At 35.1% G+C, this 21,457-nt stretch overlaps 2 protein-coding genes across 3 annotated transcripts; one reads left to right on the plus strand and one right to left on the minus strand.

Annotated features, from left to right (window-relative positions):
• The first annotated feature begins 1,386 nt into the window (after positions 1 to 1,386).
• On the plus strand, positions 1,387 to 11,311 carry LOC111806845 (serine/threonine protein phosphatase 2A 55 kDa regulatory subunit B beta isoform). 2 transcript variants are annotated; one of them, XM_023692342.2, is made up of 14 exons: positions 1,387 to 2,180; positions 3,625 to 3,728; positions 3,824 to 3,922; positions 4,025 to 4,144; positions 4,624 to 4,821; positions 5,325 to 5,416; positions 7,847 to 7,965; positions 8,574 to 8,697; positions 8,803 to 8,926; positions 9,967 to 10,035; positions 10,131 to 10,222; positions 10,304 to 10,381; positions 10,451 to 10,521; positions 10,613 to 11,311. In XM_023692342.2, the coding sequence occupies exons 1-14, from the start codon at positions 2,069 to 2,071 to the stop codon at positions 10,750 to 10,752; spliced, it is 1,542 nt and encodes a 513-aa protein (XP_023548110.2). In that variant the 5' UTR covers positions 1,387 to 2,068; the 3' UTR covers positions 10,753 to 11,311. The 2 variants fall into 2 exon arrangements, with proteins under 2 accessions (XP_023548110.2, XP_023548111.2); XM_023692343.2 differs by having other exon boundaries at positions 1,391 to 2,180; positions 10,616 to 11,311.
• A 937-nt stretch (positions 11,312 to 12,248) lies between these two features.
• Positions 12,249 to 20,674, minus strand: LOC111806695 (ubiquitin carboxyl-terminal hydrolase 6). The gene is made up of 18 exons (XM_023692096.2): positions 20,515 to 20,674; positions 19,856 to 20,001; positions 19,655 to 19,690; positions 19,460 to 19,567; positions 18,151 to 18,251; positions 17,957 to 18,080; positions 17,274 to 17,333; positions 17,125 to 17,192; positions 16,792 to 16,842; positions 16,025 to 16,133; positions 13,823 to 13,911; positions 13,586 to 13,655; positions 13,426 to 13,506; positions 13,240 to 13,335; positions 13,113 to 13,161; positions 12,885 to 13,007; positions 12,714 to 12,788; positions 12,249 to 12,619 (listed from the first exon to the last, which is right to left on the minus strand). Exons 1-18 carry the CDS (start codon positions 20,522 to 20,524, stop codon positions 12,564 to 12,566), a joined length of 1,452 nt encoding a protein of 483 aa, XP_023547864.2. The 5' UTR covers positions 20,525 to 20,674; the 3' UTR covers positions 12,249 to 12,563.
• Positions 20,675 to 21,457: the final 783 nt, after the last annotated feature.

Raw genomic sequence — 21,457 nt, forward strand, 5'->3', positions numbered from 1 at the left:
CATGCTTAGAGAAAAGATGAAAGACATTGTATGTGTTCAAGAAGTTAAAAATGGGTCCGATCACAAACAGAAAACCTTGCACACCGACTCAAGTGACGAGTTCTTATCCTAGAACTTCTCAAAGTTTTGCAAAGAGAAAGACGTCGAGCGTTAACAAATCAAACACGATACTAGTAAATTCTACACGTTATTGTATTTCGAGTGGGATTCGTGAGAATCGAGTCTCCACGATTTTTATTTTTTTATTTTTAAATAAAATATTCATTTCACATAATGTTTTAATTAATAATTTATATTAAAAATTAAAAATATCATAATATTTCATAAACAAATATAATATTTAACATAATTTCTAAAATTACAAATTTTAATCTTCCTGATGTATATATATAATAAATTATTTTCGTGTTTTAACTTCGATTATATATATATTTATATAAAAATCGTCTCTAATTGGAGAATTTTAGTAATTATTTATTTAAATAATTAAGATTTTTATCTCAATTTCAATTTCAATATATAGTTTTGTTATCTTCTAAATAATTAAAAATTATTTTAAATAGTTATTAGAGAATAAATAATAAATAATTATGAAATTAAATAAAAATAGATAAATATTTATATATATAATTGTATAAAAATATATATTTTAAAATTAACAATAAACCCATAACACCTTGGTGTCAGCCCATGGGCTTCAACCTGTCATCTGGCATTTTCTCATCAATCCAAAATGGGCCGGTCCATAGTGGAATGGTATGGGTCTAATGGGCCGTTCTACTAATTTTGGGCCGTATATGGGCTTAACTAAATCAAGCCCATTTGAATTTTCTAATAGAAGAATGGGCAGGGTTGGTGACCTTGAAATAAGAAAACAAATATAATATCAATTTATAATTAATATAAAACAATGATAAGATTATTTATTATTTTCTACGCTGTGAACGCGACTGCCTTTTGTCTTACTAGTACAGTAATTTACAATTTTCTCCAAATAATTTAGAAAATTAAACACAGGAAACTTTGGGCATTCACGTCATTTCACACCACTAAAAACTTAATATATATTTTTGAATTAGCATAATAAATTTATATATATTTTTTCATTTATTGTTATGTACAAAAATTCTAAATTCTTAAATAAATATGCAAAATATGTAAAAGGATGGTGGGTTTTGTGTATTATTGGTATACATTTTGACGAAAATATCAATTAAAAAAACAAATATTTAAATTAAAAATGATATATTTTGCGAGGTCTAAACAATTAAAAAAATTGTATTATTAAAATTATTAAATATTATGGGTATTTTTGATAGATAAATTTAATTTATTACAAGAATTAACTTGAATTAGGAGGAGAAGTTCGAGGAATGTAACGCTCTAAGGAGATTGAGGCCTCTTTGTTTGAGATTGATCATGAATCATTATGAACTGGAAGGGCTGATTCGGATGCACTTCTGTGACGGTGATGAAAATTATAAGGAGGATTATAAGCTAAGATTTGTGAGAAAAAACGGCCATTATTGATCCACAAGGAACAAGGAACAAGGAAGAGGGAGTGTTGGGGACTTGGTGTGTATATGTTTTTGGGGTTTGTAACTTTATGAATCTGTGAGCTATTTTTTTCGTTATTTTTTAAAAATTATTTTTCCTTCTTGTCTTTGGACGGTTTGCTGAGCTTTTAATCCCGTTTTTCTCCTTCGAGAGAGAGAGAGAGAGAGAGGGAGAGAGAGTCTTTTATAGAGACGAGGCAGACACAGGGGAGAGACTTTTAGAGAGAGAGAGAGAAAAGTTGCGGGAGGCGCAGGGGAATTGGGCTTTTTTTTCCCAGTTCGCGATGGTTTTTGATTGGAATCTATAGCAACAATTAGATTTGCCCTTTTTGTTTTGTCTTATTTTGTTGGTTTTTCGAATTTGTTTTTCTGGGTTTCGGAAATCGTTTGACGGGGTTTCCAAGCTGTGGCTTTTGTAAACCCAGACAGGGATCTTCGATGCATTGATTGGATTTGGTGGATTTGGATTTTTCCTATCTGGGGTTGCTTCGATTTGTGTTTTTGTTGGTGAAATGAATGGTGGTAATGAGGTCATTGCAGCTCCGGCCGCCCCGCCACAGCCTCTGGACTGGAAATTCTCTCAGGTCTTTGGGGAGCGTACAGCCGGTGAAGAAGTTCAGGAAGGTACTATTCACTTTATACTCTAATTCCAATGTTTTTCTTTCCCATCTGGGGTTTCTCGATCCAATTCAAATTTGTTGAATCCATTGCATTTAGGGTTTTTTCAGGCCTCCGATCTTTTTCAGATTGTAAGTTGTTCTTTTAAATTGGTATTCCTGTTGCGGATCTCTATCTCGTTTCTTCATGGACCTGTGAGTTTATCTGTGGTTTGATGTTTATTTGCTGGGAATTTTTGTTTTTGTTCTGTAATGAGAGGGAGTTGAGTCTGCTAGTTGAGATGCCTCTAAGGCTGTGCAGCATTGTTCCTTGTGTTTATAGAATTAGTAAGAAGCTTCTAACCTAAGCCCGGTGGGTGAGTTGTGGAATAGCTTCTGGTTTCTGGGCTGAATTTACTGCATGCACTTTCTAGCCTTATGCTTTTCCTCTTTTTGATAGTAAGTGAATGCAAAGAGCATTGCTTAACTGTGTGGAGTAACTCCTCTTTCCCCCTTTCGAACCATCGTTGAGAATCGGATAATTTTAGCGTAAACGATCTAGTTTTCTGGTCACAAGGAAGCCTGACAAAGGCTTGGTTCCTGTTTTTCTGGATATTCCTCCAATAGGTAGAATTTTGAGTCGTGGTTTTGCTAGCTTTGAAGCTTGGTTTGGCTTGTTCTGTTCCTGATGTGAAACTAGAATGCGAGTAATACGACAAACACGTGAATTGAATTTCCTTTGATGAACCAACAACTGTCCCCCTGCAGCCATTCAGCAGTTTGCAGTTTCTATGTTCACAATCCACTTTTGGAACTTGGTGTTGTATGCATATTTAAAGCTTAGCCTTTCTTTTTAATTGTTTATACTTCTGCTTCTCTTAGCTGTTGTGTTAGTAGGACCGAAGGTCTTATTTTCCAAACCTCTCGTCTACGTCTCTCTCGTTTTGCGCTCATCATTATATGTGGAAGATGCTTCTTTGGGCAGTCTTCAAGCTTCTATTGTCTTTCGCAGCCCAACTGTTGCTTTTCTCATTGTTTCGCCTTCTTTCCTTTTCATAGCTATAGCATTCCTTGAGATAATGATCCCTGTTGCAGGCCCTCACCCTGCTCTATGAAGGTAGTGGTGAATTATCAGGCTTGTTAAAAATCTTGTTCATCTTCTGTGTTTTCATTCGAATTCTTGGCTTTTAAATGAAACATTCAAGTTATTATGGTGGTCGGTATTTCGCATCAACTCAAACTATCTGTATCCGTTCATCTTTGCAATGGTCTTTGGCTGCTTGGATCTACAATATGTTACAATGTAGAGTTAGATGTAGTAGCTCTCGTGTTTTGATTCTTTTTCATCTTAACCAAGTTTGTTTAGTCAGTTTAAAAGCAACTAATTGATGCATGCATTTTTCATGGTTCGGTTATCTTCGTTCCTCGATGTTTGAATTTCTGAAGCTTTATATTCACCTCCTTTTTGGCAGTCGATATCATTTCAGCAATTGAATTTGATAAAAGTGGGGATCATCTTGCTACTGGTGACCGTGGTGGCCGGGTGGTACTCTTTGAGAGGACAGATACCAAAGATGTTTGTTTCTTGGAATCATGGCTGCATTGTTATTCCCCCTCCCCGTCTCTCGTGTTCTTTCTCATTTATCTATTTATTTTTGCTTTAACGTGTAGCATGGTGCATCGAGAAGGGATTTAGAGAGGATGGATAATGCAATTAGTAGGCATCCCGAGTTTCGTTATAAGACAGAATTTCAGAGTCATGAGCCTGAGGTATTCTTCCTACCATTAGTTTTGTGATTGTTACTTAGATACGTTATATGAACGGATTCTATTACATTTATATTTATGTTTCTTTTGCATTGCTTTTATCAGTTTGACTACCTGAAGAGTTTGGAAATTGAGGAAAAAATTAACAAAATCAGATGGTGCCAGCCAGCTAATGGTGCCTTATTTCTCTTATCTACTAATGATAAAACAATCAAGTACTGGAAGGTAGGATACTGCTTATATCTGTCGTTATTATACCACGTGGGAACACGGATTCGATACTCGATTAAATGTTTTAGCAATTATATCAAATATCTTGGCAGCATATTTCTGGAGGTTATTCAGTGTTATCGTAAGATTACGTATTCTGTAAGGTTGCATAAATTTTTGAAGTGATGAAATTTAAAGCTTCATTTTTTTATAGTTCGGTAAATTATTGTAGATACCAGCAGAAGACGATATCAGATTATCATGTCTGCCTGTTTCAAAATTTGACTTTAGTGCATGAAGACGTTCTCTTGAGTTCATCAATAATGAAAATTTAGAGTATTTTGAAACTAGTCGGAACCCTTTATCTTCCCCCACCCGTCCCACCAAACACGCACACATGGAAAATTAACCATTTCACTTATATTTGTCCTTTTGTAACCTTTTTACCCATTTTGTCTATTTACTTCTTATTTTTGCTTCTGAGTTTTGATCAGGTGCAAGAAAAGAAGGTAAAAAAGGTTTCCACCATGAATGTGGATCCTTCTAAACCTGTTGGAAATGGAAGCAATGCTAGCTCGAGCAACTCAAGTAGCTCTGGACCATATCTTGCAAATGGAGGATCCCCAGACCGATATACGAGTAATGACCCTTCATTTCCAGCAAGGGGCATACAATCTCTGCGCTTACCAGTGGTATGCCCACACCCTCATGTATTTATGTTTTTACAAATTACTTTTAGTTTCGTGCTATTCATTTTAGTAGTTTGGGCATACATTTACTCATGATCGATTATTTTTTAATAAGGTCTTGTTTGACGACGTTTTTTTCCCTTAAAAGTACATCTCTATGATGACACTTTTTGTAAATTGTCTGCTCTCTTCTCTTCTTATAGCCATGCTTCCCTTTTAACAAAGTGGGATAACCTTTTGTAATCGTCATGAATTTTCGATCCCATCGTAAATTTCACACATCTGTGAAGTTGTCTGTATCAATTACTTTACTAGTTTTTAAAATCAAGATTAGATATTCTGTAGCTTTTTTTTCCAGTTATTTACATTTGGCGAGGCATATAGAAGTAATTTACAAATGGGGAAAAATGTTAAGAAATAAACATGAATTTTAGAAACAGAAACAAAAAAACAAAAGGCCTAATTTATTTATTTTTGCTCGAGTTCTTAAGTCACTAGTTTTGCAGGTAACTACCCATGAGACTAACCTGGTTGCAAGATGTCGAAGAGTGTACGGCCATGCTCATGATTATCACATCAACTCCATCTCCAATAATAGGTTTGGTGTCTTTCACTCGAATCCAATTTTTCTCTTAAGTATATTCTGTTATACTTTTTGAATCCTTGATGGAGCATTTTCGTCGGTAACCTTGGCACTATGAATCATGTTCGTATTTGATTTTATTTATGCCTTGTATTAAGCGTACAAGTATTTGCTCTTATTAATAGGGGTATAGTTTTTCATTTAAACAAGAGAAAACTTTTCATTGGTGTATGAAAAAGAAGAAAAGAGTACGGAAGTACATACTTCCAAAAGGGGATGGAAGAGTATAACGGTAAAAGATTACAAGAACCTGAAAAGAAACCAAAGAAACCAAACAAAATTCGGAACCGAAGAGCTGCTAACTAACAGCAATAACTGCAAAGCTAGAACATAAAAGCAACAAAAACTTAGCTTTCAAACAAAAGCTGAAACTTTAATGGAAAAGCTCCTAAAATCACTGAAGCAAATGGAAACTACACGAACCAGCTTGAAACATAAAGTCAGGAAAGGAAGAAAAACAGCAACTGTCAAGGGGAGAAGCACAAACACGAGAAGACCAAAGAAGAAAACAACCAACCAAAAGCCTTATCAACACCAAACTCAACTCCGAAAAAAACCCGAAGCCTTCACCCAATAACTGAAAACTGATGAGATGACGAAACCAATGGAAGAAAATTTTCTTTTTCATCTATTGTGTTGACGAGAGGGGGAGAAGAAGACTCATCTGGTAGCTTCTTTAAAGGTGAATTAAGCTCTTCTTCATGAGAAGTAGAACAAAAAGATTTCTTCAAAATCTTCATCATCAAGAGCTTCATTGGATACCTTTTCATACCCATTAACAATTGGAAAATTGAACTCCAAGTCATCTCATCACCACTAAGACTTAACAGAATCCTTATCTGACTCCTCATTTTCCTCCAAAAAATCTGACTGTTTGATGATCCCATTTATTGAGTTAATATAACCCTTAGAAAGAGTGTTGTTAATAAAAGTTATTGTGGACTAAAAGTTTTGTTAAAGTGGTATGGTTACATTGAACCGTTTTGTAAAACTTCGCACCAGTCACAGGATAAAGTTCTAACAACATCCCACAGGTCCAAGAAATTTCTCAGTTGTAATCTCCAAATCCCTCCTGGTAGCATTTTCCATGAAGTAAAACGTACAGATGGCTACACAATGTATGAAGGGAAAAAATCTTCAAAGATTCCAGGGAACGAGAGCTGTAACTTATCAGCATCCTCAGCATTATTCTCTACAAATTATGGAATAATTTATTTTCTGTACCTTATAATGAGGAGTCTATCCTGTATCTTAGCGTGGGTATTAAGACTCTTAATGAGGAGTTGAAAAAGCTTCTACCTACTTTGGCCCTTTGGCCTTAAACCACCTATTTAATTAATGAAATAGGATCAAATTATTGAATTAAGATTGGCAGGAAACTGCCTAAATTTGTCTAGCCACCAATTCCTGGAATTTTGGGCACTAAAAGGCCTAAAACTTTAACCAAACTCAAAAGAGGGAGCCATTCATCCACCTCTCTGATTACTTCTAAAGTTGAGCATTTTTGCTTTAGATCTACCTCCCAGTAGTCTTGGCTTTTCTTTCCTTGCTTTCTACTACAGTATAAAGTCTTGATTGCTATAGGCAAATATGAGAATTACTAAATCAATCATCCTCCCAAGAAATGTGGTAGACCTACCGAACTATTATCTGTCTACAATGAACTATCTAGTACTTGGCAATGAAATGCCAAGGATTGTTATCAACAACAGTAACATGCAGAGATGGGGCTTCTTTGTTGAGCCAATAACAAATTCCACATTTTGAAGTATTTGTTATGTGTGCTCAAATATTATTGTGATTAAAGAGGCTCAAGACATAGATTAATTATATTATGATAGAGATGAAAAATATGGTCATAATGCAGAGAGTTGAAGTTGGAATCTCTTATTTTGACACCAAATTAAATTTCCCCAACTCTCATTAGCTTAAACTATATATATAAGTTAATGAATCATTCAATTTCAAATAATGCATGATGGCAGCACTTATATTCTAACCCTTGAATTGTAAACGGAAATATACACTGGCAATATTTCATTTTGGTTAGATTTTTTCTTACCTTAGTGTAAGCTGGTTTTCTGTCAAAATTTTCTTCATATCTTCGTTTGTCCATATATTTGTGTGTGTATCGTACATGTACAGAGTCACGAAATTCAATATCTTTGTGCTCAAACTCACATGACACATGTATGCATGTGTTTATTGTTTTAATGTTTTTAGTGATGAAGTCTTACTACTGCAAACTAGGTTCATTAAAGAAAAAGAGAATCAGAAGTTCATTTTATGATTTATTTGCAGAAATATTCTCTCCATTTTCAGTGTCTACTTGTTTTTTCGCATGGTTTTAGTAACCAATTATGTTCTCTTGTCTTGTGTTTATAGTGATGGAGAAACTTTTATATCAGCTGATGATCTGCGGATAAATCTTTGGAACTTGGAAATTAGCAGTCAAAGTTTCAATATTGTTGATGTCAAGCCTGCTAACATGGAGGATCTTACTGGTAAGGTGTTGAATTCTGGTCAGTAGGGTTTGACATTCCTTCTGGTGGCTGATATTAGAGCAACAGAATTTAAAATATTAAGTTAATACTTTTCTCTATTAATGAAAGTAATGGAAACGGGATGGGTCCTATAGACTCTCACAAACTAACTCTGTATGATTATTTACTAACATCCTCAGAACCAGGCTTTTGTTTTAAATATCTTCATCTTATTCATTACCAGACTACCACTAAACATGAAATATATACAAAGTTCGTGGGCTAATGGAGAAGATTTAGCACACTTGTCATCTGAAAGAGGCCAGGAGTCCTGGCCTCCTATGACAGGCGTTTTTGGTTCTCATGGGATAAAAGGAAAAAAATGAAGGGAGAAAGAAAAGTAAGGGTCAAGCCATTACAAATTTATTTAAGCCAGCCTACGTTCAACTTTTGTATATTCCTATTGATATGTTCTTTTCCCCTGACTTTGGGCTTCTGCGGCGTGTAACTTGTATAATCATGCATTCATTCCCAGCGTTTTTTTCTCTTCTCTTTTCTTTCTTTCAACTTCTGTTTTTAGTTTTATAATTTTAAACTTTGGATTCTAAATTTCCCTTGTGCTTCTGTAGAGGTGATAACGTCTGCAGAGTTTCATCCTACTCATTGCAATATGTTAGCATACAGCAGTTCAAAAGGATCCATCCGCCTAATTGATTTGCGGCAGTCGGCATTATGTGATTCTCATGCCAAATTGTAAGTGCTTCTGGTTTTAAAGAAAATGGTTTTTTCTTCATATCCTTCATATTGAAAAGTACCCTGTGGACCTGAGAACTCATTAGAAATTTCAATTGGGTGCAGATTTGAGGAGCAGGAAGCACCTGGTTCTAGATCCTTTTTCACTGAGATTATTGCTTCAATCTCTGATATTAAGTTTGGAAAGGAAGGAAGATACATTCTTAGTCGTGATTACATGACTCTCAAGGTTTTCATTTTTCTTCTTGATAGTGATATGCGCCAACTATGTTGCAATTTTATCATTTAGGTTGATAAAGAAGGGGTAGGTAGCTTTTGGCTCATGAATGTACATGTGGGGCTAGTTTATCCTACAAAGCTTTCTTATTTCATGTGCATTTAAAAATTTTCCACAAGACTAGATCTGCAACAATTTTGGAATGGCGTGTCAAGAAAGCATATACTTAGAAATTTGGAGATATAATCTTATGGAAGATCTATTCGTATAAATTAGATACTCTTTTGATCTGGATGTTGGAGGGGTGGATTCAATTATCACTGTTCTTCTGTTCAGTCTTTTCTATTTTTGCTTCACTATGAGTGGTGGGGTGTTTTTTTCTCTAATGGACGTGTTTGTGTGTGTTTGTGCGAGCCAGTTAAAATTACCCGACTTCTGCGATTGCAAGTGCGACCTCCTCTTTTCCTTTTTATTTTTTTATATTATTATTATTTCAAAATCCCCGCTTTATTGAGGAGTTTGTGTATCGGAGAAAGCGTTGTCCCATTCTCGTGTTTACTCACTAGTCTACTTCGATTGTGATGGGCCTTAGATTGCCCTAATATAAATAGAAAACTCATTTGGGTAAGGCTTCCCAGCGCCTTACTAATAGTATTTTTCAGGGGAAGACACTTGTTTTCAACTTTTCTGAGGTAGAGTTAACGCATGTAGTGTCACATCTAAAAAGATAGTTGTGGTTAAGTTTTTAACTTATCTCTTGGGCTGCTAGATCTTTATAAATGCCTGCTATAGTATAGTCAGCTTTTCAATTATGTTGGCCTTGTGGACTTATTCTTCATTGTCGTCGTTGATAGCATGTTCATTTCGTTCTATAAAGGTCCTTCGAACTGAGATCACTTGCTTCCTCTTGTTTTTGGTTCAGATTTTGTACCTTTTGCTTCTTGTTTATTGAATTCCATTCTTAGTTTATGCATCATCAAGCAATTTTATATTCACTCTTATTGTTTGCATTAGTTATCTTGTCATGAAGTGAGTTGTTTACTTGTTTGCAGTTGTGGGATATTAATATGGATTCTGGTCCAGTTGCAGCATTTCAGGTTCATGAATATTTAAGACCTAAGGTTGAATCATCTGCCTCTAAACCCAGATTTGAATATTTAATACGCTGCAATCTTTTATCTTTTTTCGTGACGTTTTTCTTTGAATATTCATATAGCTCTGTGACCTTTATGAAAATGATTCAATCTTCGACAAGTTCGAGTGTTGTTTGAGTGGAGATGGATTGCGATTAGCTACAGGCTCTTACAGGTAAGCGCTCCTCCGTAGAAAACTCTACATTCCGTTTCTTTTCTGGGACATAAACCATTTTATGCACATTTTTGTTTTCAGTAATTTATTCCGTGTGTTCGGCTGTGTATCGGGAAGTACAGAGGCTACAACTTTAGAAGCTAGCAAAAATCCAATGAGGTAATCATTTGTTAGTGTGATTTGATCTGATTTACGCGATGCTTATGCAAGGTTCGATTGTGCCTGCAGGCGTCAAGTTCAGACCCCTTCAAGGCCTGCCAGATCTCTAAGCAGTAGTATAACACGAGTTGTAAGACGAGGTTCGTGTTTTCTTCGCTTTTCACTCGTTAACAAACCAAATCATCAATTCAAGTTTTGTTGTGGCATACAGTTTATTTTACATTCCCATAGCAGGATCAGAGAGCCCTGGGGTTGATGCAAATGGAAACTCATTTGATTTCACAACAAAGTTACTGCATTTAGCTTGGCACCCAACTGAGAACTCAATCGCCTGCGCTGCTGCTAACAGCTTGTACATGTACTATGCGTAAACGTGGTTTAGCAAGAAACGTATTTGCTCGGTCGACTTTCTCAAGAGTCTCTCTTGGAGAAAGCTATTTTCCCATTTCCTGCCAGCCATTGGATTCGTAAGCTTTGCAAGTACCTCGACATCAAATGACGTACGTAGCCCAGAGACTTACCGAACGTGCATTTGGTATCATCCCAGATGCAGCAGAGGTGGCTGCCACACAATCCTCCACAAGGTTTATGTTGATTTGTTTGCAGTGGCTGCATCTCATTTTGGTGTTCCTCAACCCCAACTATTTAGTTTCTTCTTTTTCACTGTTTTTGATTCCGCCGCGGTGTCTTCTTGTGAAAGAGAAGATGCAGAGTTATGTTTCAGATTGTTTTGGGTTGGAGCCATGAAGGAAAAAAAGAATGTGATTGTAGCTCTCCTACAACAAATACTATAAACCAAACCAATGTTCAATATTTGCAACAGCCGCAACTAGGTTTATTAAGATTACCTCCAAAAAGAAAGTGTAGCTTTTATTCTTAATCTTTGTTGGGATTTTACTTTTTATAAACTTACACACCATCATTTTTTCATTGTTTCTTTCTCACTCACTGCTATTTTATTGCATCTTATTGGCTGTTTCATTGTTACGTTAGGAAGCTAAGGGATGGCTGTGCTCTTACTTTAGTATTGGTACCCAGATGAAGTGAGATTGTTTGTCATTTCTTTGATTATGTGCTCCCTTATATGGGTTATTATTAGCTCATTAAAAGCAGGCAGAAGGCTAGAAAAATAGAAGAGTTCTTCACGACTTTCGAACATAAATGAACAACTTATTTGCAAATTAGGTGATTTTTTCTTAATGCCTTTTAGTCTAAAGGTGGTTAACGAGGTTGTTTAACGAATAGCTATTGTCATGTATATCACATGTTGTCTAAGTACGGATGGAATAGCTCATTGTATAGGGTGCAGAATATGGCAAGGCATTGGGTCATTTTTGGCTCATCTTTTGCAAGCAATATCTCCTGTAATATGCAATCCATTTAAATCCAACTCTGATTCAACAGCGAGAGCGATCACTATTTTCTTAACGGGAAAAAAGTAAAGTTTTTCAGTTTTTAGAACTTTATTAATGGACAATATTGTCAATATCATAGTCCAAATAATTTAGCAGAAGCTTTTCCAAAATTTTACCAGAAAGTTGGTTTTTTATTTGGTTCTATTTGAGAACCAATTATATTGGTTTGGTCGATTTGATTTTAAACGACCCAAATCTACCATTAGTAGATATTGCTGCTTTGACTTGATACAAATGGTATCAACGCCAGACACCGGGCGATGTGCCAACAAAACACTGAGCTGCCAAAGGGGAGTGGATTGTGAGATCCCACGTCATCCCACGTCGGTTAGAGAGGAAAACGGAACATTTCTTATAAAGGTGTAGAAACTTCTTCCTGGCACGTTTTAAAACTGTGAAACTAGTTCATAACGAGCTAAAACAGACAAAATCTACTAACAGTGAGCACAAGCTAAGCAAAACTACTTGGTTTCCTGTTCATAAATAAAGCCGGAAAAATCTAATTGCATAATTGCAGTGTCCCAAACAGATAGAAAGTGAGGTAGTAAATCAAACAGTGCCAATGATCCACACATTTAAACATAACGTATTTGCTTCTAAAAAATATCTAACCAGACCATTTTGCTTTCAAGTTGCCAAGCTGATATAGAGCAAACCACTAGAACACACTTGGTGAACATAGGAAACTTTCTGGCAAGCCAACTTAGTCGATGAAGTCTCGAGCCAACCATGGAAGCTCTCGCCATTAAATATGAACGTAATCGATATCACATAGGGACAACACGAGCCTTGTACATGCAAATATATGCCATATGCCAGTCACCTGAAATAAACGAATAACCAGAACGAGACGTTATCTAGCAGTCCGTGATGAATCCATTTCTAATGAGTTGCTAAAACAGCCCAGGAAGCCTTACCTCCACCAGATAGCTTTAAGATGTCTTCGTCTCTCTGTACAATGGGGTTATCATCATCATATTCAATCCACTTCCCTGTAGCCAATTGAAAACCGTTCATGATAGTTCGTATTCGGAGCGAGCTAACACGTAGTAATTAATGAAAATGACTAATCAATCTAAAAGACGAACCACTTTCTTGCTTGACCCAGGCAACATAGTGTCCTGAATCTGCACTTCTTCCCTTGTGGGTCAACACAGCTACCAAATCATAAATTCCAGTCATTTGTGTTTCCTTGTCAGAAGAAGGGGCATCTGAGATAGATAATCATCAAAAAGTGATCGTCAAAGAACGTACGAACTAAGACGCAAGAACCGATTGAACACAACATGAAATTTCCACTTTTCGAAAAAGGGTACCTTCTTGAGGTGTCACACTTGATTGTGCATCATTCCCAGTAGATGTTCCCTACATAGTTCAGGATTTGGAAGTCAAAAGAAAGTCCAAATATAATAATCAAAGGTTGCCAATGGAGTTTTAACTCACTTCTGCATCAGACATCTTTACATCCTTGTCCGCTGAATCCAAACTCTTCTCTTTTGGTTTCAGACCGAGTTTTTTGCCTTCCTCGTTCCTTAAAAGCTATATTTCAATAAACGAAAACTCGTAAGATCGTCGACTATAGACTATAAATAAGTTCCTTCCTCAAAGACCATAGGTCAGAAACTATACCAGTCGAGGAGCTTCCAATTGTTTGCGAAGATCATCCGAACACAAATCGAACACATCCAATTCCAAAGGATAATCCACTTTCTGAAATGAAAGTTGAGCTAAAAAAGTATGGAATATTGTACGGAAATTTAAACTAAAATAAAAAATTTAGTGGCATTACCCTCAAAATTTTGGCTTTCTGATTCGACTCTCTCTTCCAGAAAAAGCGGACAAATTGAATTGTCAAGTACCTTGAAATTCGAGCATAAAATTACATTACAATGAGTGCAAAATTTGCTATTTTGTGCATGGTACAACGCTAATTTAAAATAGACCTGATAGATTTCCCAGTGGAAAGATGTGTGGCAAGCAAAGCAGAACTAAATAGAACTTTTAAACTTAAAATGATTATGATTACCTTGGGAGGCTATTTATACGAGATTCCTTCAAGAAAATTGCACTGCGCCCCAGCGAAGGAGACACTTTATCTATTTCTGATTTTAAACCCTGCGCCATTTGGAAGCAAAAACAATTCTCAGGAGGAAGATTTCTAAAAGTGACAGTACTTTTGATAAAAGAATATGAAATAACAAAAATAAAATCCTTATTTGCTAAGAAAAATCTTAGAGACAAGTGAGAACTTCAGACTGCACTCAGGGCAAAACTTTGAAATACCAGATTTCAAAGTTGACGCCAACTACTCACTCAACTTATAGGTTTCTTTTCCTTATTGATGATATGAAATTACGGAAGTGGGAGGTCAACCCCTATCCGAAGGAATCGATAAAGAACACTGTCCTTGGGCTACAACAGTAATAGGCTATAGCTACCAAATTAAGGGGAGAATATATAAAAAGTAAGTGCCAAAAAGATAAGTAATTATGGAACGGGAAAAAATGAATGTATACTCGTAAACATTAGGGGTTATATCACTTAAAATCCCAAACTAAGAATTGTATCTATTAAAACTCTAAACTTTCATATGAGAATTAAGTAGACTCTCCATTGAGATTTTGTACACATATAGAAGATCTCTTTTAATACAAGGAGTAGCACAATATTATAGAGAAATGTTAGAATCAAATGGAGTGGTCATCCTCTCACCTTCCTGATTGATACAATTATTAGTTAAGAAAGCAAAGAGTGTGGGAGTACTTAACTTATAGGTCTTGAAGCAAGCTATTAATGAACAGCACATACTGCCTACAAAATCTTAAGCAAGCTTGATAAATGGAGAAACTTTTGGTACATCGACTCCGAGTCAAGAGGCTCTAGTGCCTTGCTGAAGGGGGAAATGGTGCTCAAGATGATTAAAAGCCTAGCTATCTAGGGAAGTTGGTTCCTTTGCCCCTAGGACTTGGTGGTGAGCTGGGAATTGGGAATCGAAGGCTACAAATTATAGCCTCAGTGGAGAAGTGGTTGGAGATTCCGAAGAAAACCCAATTACGTATGGCACAAAGTAGTTTAGAATGTGGCTCGCAGAAGAGGTGGCAGCAATTCAAGGTGGATTCCTTAGACAGTGACTTCTACAACTATAAACTTTCTAATTAATGCTAACTCGAGAGATTTTTGAAGAACGCTTTTGGTGAGTCTTGCTTTTGATAGAAACTATTGTATTCATTATGGTAGCTTTTCACATACTGATGAAAAACATTGTCTTTTCTGAAAAAATAAAGAACTACTGTAGGCAGAAAACCAGATGGAACGATGAAGACTGGTTAATACAGAACCACTAGCTTGGGTTTTAAAGATCATGGAAAGCCTACCCACTAAAAACTATGGGCTTTCAATGTACTTCCAAAAAAAGTTTATGTAATTGAATAGGCAACCTTGTATGAGGTGGTTTTGGTTAAATTATATATTAAGACATTTTAACTATGCATACAAATACACACACGCGTGCGCGCACACACACACAAACATATATTATATATATATATATATATATATATATATATATATATATATATTGAACTTTCATTGAGAAAAATGAAAGAATGTACAAGGAAAAAAAATCCCCAAAAGGAGTTGTCAGCTGCAAACAAGGACTTCAATCCAAAAGAATAAGACAAAACTGAGCTTTTCATACATAACTGACTATCTAGAATTGGATTTCCCATGAAACTCCAAATCCAGAATTGTGATAATGCTGAAGATACATAACACAGATATCAATCACCATGACAACGCCAATGAAAATAAAAAACCCATAAAAGCATTATAAATTAAACCACAACTATTAAGTGAGGAAAAAAAAATAATCCTACATTATATAAATTTTGTTACCAACACTCAAGTTTATGCATCAGAAATAATGGAAACTATTCAATTTTTTTTACTTTTCAGTACATTATAAACATTTTCCCTGTTCACTTTCCACTCAAATCTTGTTCAAGAAAGAAAAAAAAACATTTTCACTAATTTTCCCATTGTTTCATCACTTGATTAATTACTTTTATCAATGAACATTCGGATTTTAAACAAAAATTTTGCAAGAAAAAAGCACCCAAGTAAAGAACAACCAGTTATGAAAGTGCATGAAAGTTGGAAAAGCACTAGTAAAAAAACATTTGCACTCAACTAAGAGCAAATAAACAATCTCCAAATTAACAAGACTTACATGCTTTAATCCTTCAGCCAAATGGTTCACTTCATGTGAAATATGACATTTAAGTGAATAAACTGATTCTGCTTCCGAACTTTCCTCTCCACTTTCTTGACAATGTACTCTAGCACCATAAAATTATCACCATCAGCACATTAGACATAAGTTTAAGAATACTATATGCGATATTTTTTTGGGGAAAAGAGACAAAAGTTACATCAATCAGAAAAGTACAGGCTTGAAAGAGGATATGAGGGAATCCACGAGTAAAGCTCATTGAGATAACGAAAGGCTCCCCAATTAGTAACAACATAAAAAATATAGTAGTTACAAAAATCTTTTTCCAAGTAGGACCAATCGAAAAACTATTACATGTGAATACAACATTCTCAATAATGCTGCAAGTTAACGGCAATGGGAATGGTCATAACGATATCCAAAGCATCAGGCAAGAACCACCACAAAATTCAAAGGCAATGTTGTGTGTGTGTGGTAAGGAGATTGTCATGAAATATGGCTTTTGCTACAAGGTAAGCCACAAAACAATATAGTGATGACAAACTGGTGCTTCTTGTCAATAATATACTGACTACATGCAGAGGGACATCTTAACACATTTCCATTTGTGATTAAACAAACATAAGCTCATGAATATTATCAAGGTCATTGAATAGATGCAGAGGAGAATAGGAAAGGAAGATAAATAATGATTAATGTGAACTCCAAAACCGCCACTTTATGGAATTGATTTCGATGTATTAAATAGCTAGCAGATGCCTTACCTGCTAACAAGATCAATGCCAAATAGGTCCTTCACAGCATCGGGGTTTTCACTGCAAGTAAAGATGGCAAAATTTTCTTATTAAACTACACATTTCTTCCATGAAAGATGAAACAACGATAAAAGAATGCAAAAACAGAGACAGGATATCAAACGTATTGAAAATTTTCTCAGCACGGTGGGATAATAGCATGTAGACGAATCTAACCATGGTTCAAGAAGTACCAAGTTCAAGAGGAATATGGAAGTATGGATTAGAAAAATACATTTATGCATACATTTTGCGTAGCCAAATGAAATTACAGAAAATCACTAAAACATAAGATGCTATTACCTGGAACCTGCTGACCTAAGGGACTGAGATAGAGTGTATAGAAGTTGTGTCCAACATTCTTCAGCGTCCTGTTAAAAATCAAGCTTCAATTAATATATAAATATAAAGATTTCGTAGAACGCAATAAAAAAGTTCAAAATATCAGATACTTGTTGCATGAATGTACTATTCTGCAGCTGGCCAAATTGAGGATATTTTTTCCGCAGCACCTGGAAACATGGGACAATAAACAGTTATTTCCTACTCATGCATAAACAACCGTGATGACAAAATAATTCCAAAAGAAAGTTATTAGGAAATCTAATTCTAAGTTAATTACAACTAAACTCCAATATCTTATGATTATATATAATGAAATCAAATTGAAGAGATGTAAATTTATTTTGTAAAGTGAACATCTGAATCCAACGAAGAACGGAATGTCAATGTTATTATCTGGTGTACATCAACCTTGAGAAGATTGCCAGACTGGCATAGTAAGTGGCTTCAAAAATTAGTATCATTCAATGAGCAAATATAGATAAAGATAATCATAAAGAAATAGCTCCCCAAGCAAGACCCTTTCAGGGTTGTGTATGAAAGACAGAGCAAGAACACTTTGGAATCAAACTTCCAGAGCAGTTTTGCGGCTCCTTAGGAAGGGACTGGCCTTTAGGTTGTTTTTACCCTTTTGGTTTTTAGTAGTTATCTCATTTCTTATACTAAAAAAACAACATAATTACAGATAAATGACCATTGAAAGAATTAGGCATACTATTTTGACACCCCAACATATGAAAGGAAAAAAATGCTTAAACCGACAAATTTTAAATTTTTTATGAAAGCCACTAACCATCCAGAACTGCATAGGTGCCACTGCCTTGACACTTTTATCAAGCTCGCTGAATAAATCCCGGGTAGCAACAGTTAACATGTGTGAAGTTTGATCCACATCACTACGCCCAGCATTAGAGTACCTAATCCAAGCCAACAATTATATTTGTTGCTGCAGGAAGATTAATGAAGAAAGCAGGTGGAAGAACTCACTTAATCAAAGCTGACTTAAGCTCAGGAACAGAATGCAAACACTGTAAAGTTGAATTCATGTAACATGTGTTTCCCAAATTAAACAAACCAGCACTGTGGCCCTGAAACAACAAAATTTTGGATGAAAATCACGAATCATAAGAAACAGTTCAGCATCGAAATGTCCAATAAAACAAAGAACTATTCTATACAAACAGAAAATTAGTTCAGAAGAATATGAAGAAACAAGAGGAAGATATACAACAAAATCAGAATGAAAAGATGAACAAATTAGAAATATTTTTGCATAAGTGACATACTGTGCCTAAGGCTTGCGAGCTATGGTATGGGGTAGAGGTAACCTCATCTATATTTGATTAAAGTGAGTTTTATCTAAGACCCTGGATAGCACAAGCTTTTTGTGGATACCTTTGTGCATCGTTTGTAAGATTGGCACACTCTATTGTGGTTGTGAGCAAGCACCCAATGTTACCCTTGAAGCCATAAACCACAGGCCTCACTACTGTTTTTCTTAGTTTCTTATGGTAGTCATTTGATGCTGGGAAAATACATGCTGGGAGAACTTAGGACCATTTTTTCTCGGTTACGTTTCCTTGTTTACACTCTTAAGATGCAACAAGGAGGACTTGAACCGTGACTTAACAGGAAGCATAAAACCTCCCTATCCACTATGTTCACAGTTGTAATTGTTTTCTTCATTTACACAATTTTACCTACGCAAAATTTGTTTCTATTGTCTTCCTTACTATGCTGGATGAAGAAGAAATAGAGTTCTATACAGTGGTTTCATTATAGGTTTCTTATTCTGCCAATATTCATAATACTCATTATGTATTGTTACAATTGAAGGCTTTACTTTAGGAGTTCTGTTCAATTCTTTTGTGTGATTCATAGAGTTCTTTTATTCCTCGAGCTCTTAGTTCCTTCATACCCATTACTTGCATATATTTAAATCTCATGGTTCCATTATGATCGAAAAACATAAGTAAAATGATAATCAGTGGCAACAGGTCAGGCCGCAATGGTAGATATGAATTTTAAGATGGACCAAAAAATATGATGAATCATGGCATAAGACAAACATGACCTTAGGTAAAAAATAGCATCAAAGGTAAAAGGTGCATACTTAGTACACCATATTAACAGTCCATCTTTGTAAACAAACTTACCTAAAATTATATTTTCAGTTATCCTGTACAATGATCAACCTAATTATAACACTTTCAGATGGAGATATGGCTGTCATTCTATGGCAATAATTTTTTTAAAACGAATTTCTAACACTTGAAGAACATAACAAAAACCTTACCACTGCAATAACTTGTTCCTCTTCAGGAAGATCTTCTATAAAGACAGGGCCCTTCTCTGGGGCTTTAACAATCTCGTCTGCTGTGCCCATCATCATTAATTTTTGACCCTACAAAAGAATTTGTATGTAAACGGAGGAACAAATGGAAACACAAAAATCTATCAGAAAGTTGTATAACAATAGTCATTAGGCTACCTTTTTTACTCCTACAGTTGACCAATCTGCATCGTCCTGCTCGGTAAGAAAATTTAAGGATCAGATGTTTACCAATCACTATGGAAAGTCTCAAAAATTCGATCAAGAGAGATGTCAATGATATTGTTGGCAAATGAATGGGAATGAAGGTTCAACAACAACAACACTATCATTAAGAAACATAGAGAGATGTTAAGTAACCTTTAGTATACCACCCTTAACCATAATCTTCTGCCTTTCAGGAGGTACTCCGGTGAGTTCAAACAACTGGCCCTTGAAAACATATGGGGGCAGACTGGTGTCGATTTCCACATCTTGGAACAGCTCTTTTTGCCACTTAACGCTCACTACAAAATACCAATATCCATTTTTCAGAGAAGAAAAGAATTCCAGCAAAAGGGTACGATTAAGATTAAGTTAATATGAATTCTACAGCTTCTAATCTGTTCTTCAGCCAAGCTTAAGTTAACATTCGATTTCTGACAGTTCAAGAAGTTCAAAATCATAATTGCTTTCCATGACATAGGCAACAGCGAAAGCGTATCAATTCGTTTAATCATAACCACGCACTACATCCAGACACCCAGATTAAAAAAAAAAAAAACGTACATCAATAACAACAATCCTGGGCATTGATACATGCGATGTAAGAGGGATGATCTCAAATAAGAAGCAATGGTGAGGCAATGACAATCAGTAGGAGAACAAACGAATTGACAAAGCCCCTCATGATGGAAATTGAAATTGAAATTGACCCAGATCATTGGCGCCGAAAGGATCGGCAAATCTGGGGTGGTTGAAGAGAGGGAATGAAAGCAAGTAAAAGAGAAGAAGTAGAAGAAGAAGTGAAATGTTCGAACCTTTAATCATGATTAGAGGGCTCCGACAGAGGTAGAAGAATGCGCGAACAGAGGTTGAAGAAGAGTTGTCTTGGAGAGGCGGTAAAGCGGACCTCTGAATTCCTTGCTGATTCAACAAAGTATTTCAATCATCTCCCTTTCTTATATATATATATAGATAGGTTCCCATGTTCTTCCTATCAAACACCTCAATCTACCGATTAGATTTAAGAGATTAAATTAAAATAAAATATTTACTTAACAAATTTTCAAATTTTTAAAAGTTTTTATATCTTGATAAAAAAATCTTTTATCTTTTCCCATTTTTTTATATATATTTTAGAACTTCTAATTAAATTTTTTTTTTCAGATATAATTTTTATTTTTCAATATAATTTTCATCGTAATACATCTAATAATATTTTAGAAATAAAAATATAATATAATGTAATTTCGATATGGTTCAACCAAATATATATAGTGATGGGACAGGGCGAGAATTCTCGTCCCTGTTTAGCTCTAACAATATTTTTGTCCCTGTTTTTTTTTTTTTTTTTTTTTTTTGTAAGTTTAGATACTAATATATACCCAACTAAATTTATAATTTAACTTAATTAAAATAATAATAATAATAATTAATTTAAATATCTTTCGACAATTTATATATATATATATATATATATATGAGAAATAGAAAGATTTTTTTAAAAAAAATAAATTGGTACCAATTTTAAATGTCCATAATAAGATACTGAGTAAATGGGTATCAAACCATATCTCTCGATGATAATATAGCTCGATGATAATATAGATACCTCATTCATTGAAATCTCGTTATTAGATTAAACCATTTTCAAGCATTATAAATACAATACAATATTTAAGGCCTTTTTATGATCTTCTAGGGGCTATCGGGGCTATATAAGTCAGATTTCGAATGAGTATTCACAACGGTTATATTTTG

The sequence above is a fragment of the Cucurbita pepo genome, chromosome 12 (genome assembly GCF_057944985.1).
Source record: "Cucurbita pepo subsp. pepo isolate OVF chromosome 12, ASM5794498v1, whole genome shotgun sequence".
Taxonomy (NCBI): Eukaryota; Viridiplantae; Streptophyta; class Magnoliopsida; order Cucurbitales; family Cucurbitaceae; genus Cucurbita; species Cucurbita pepo.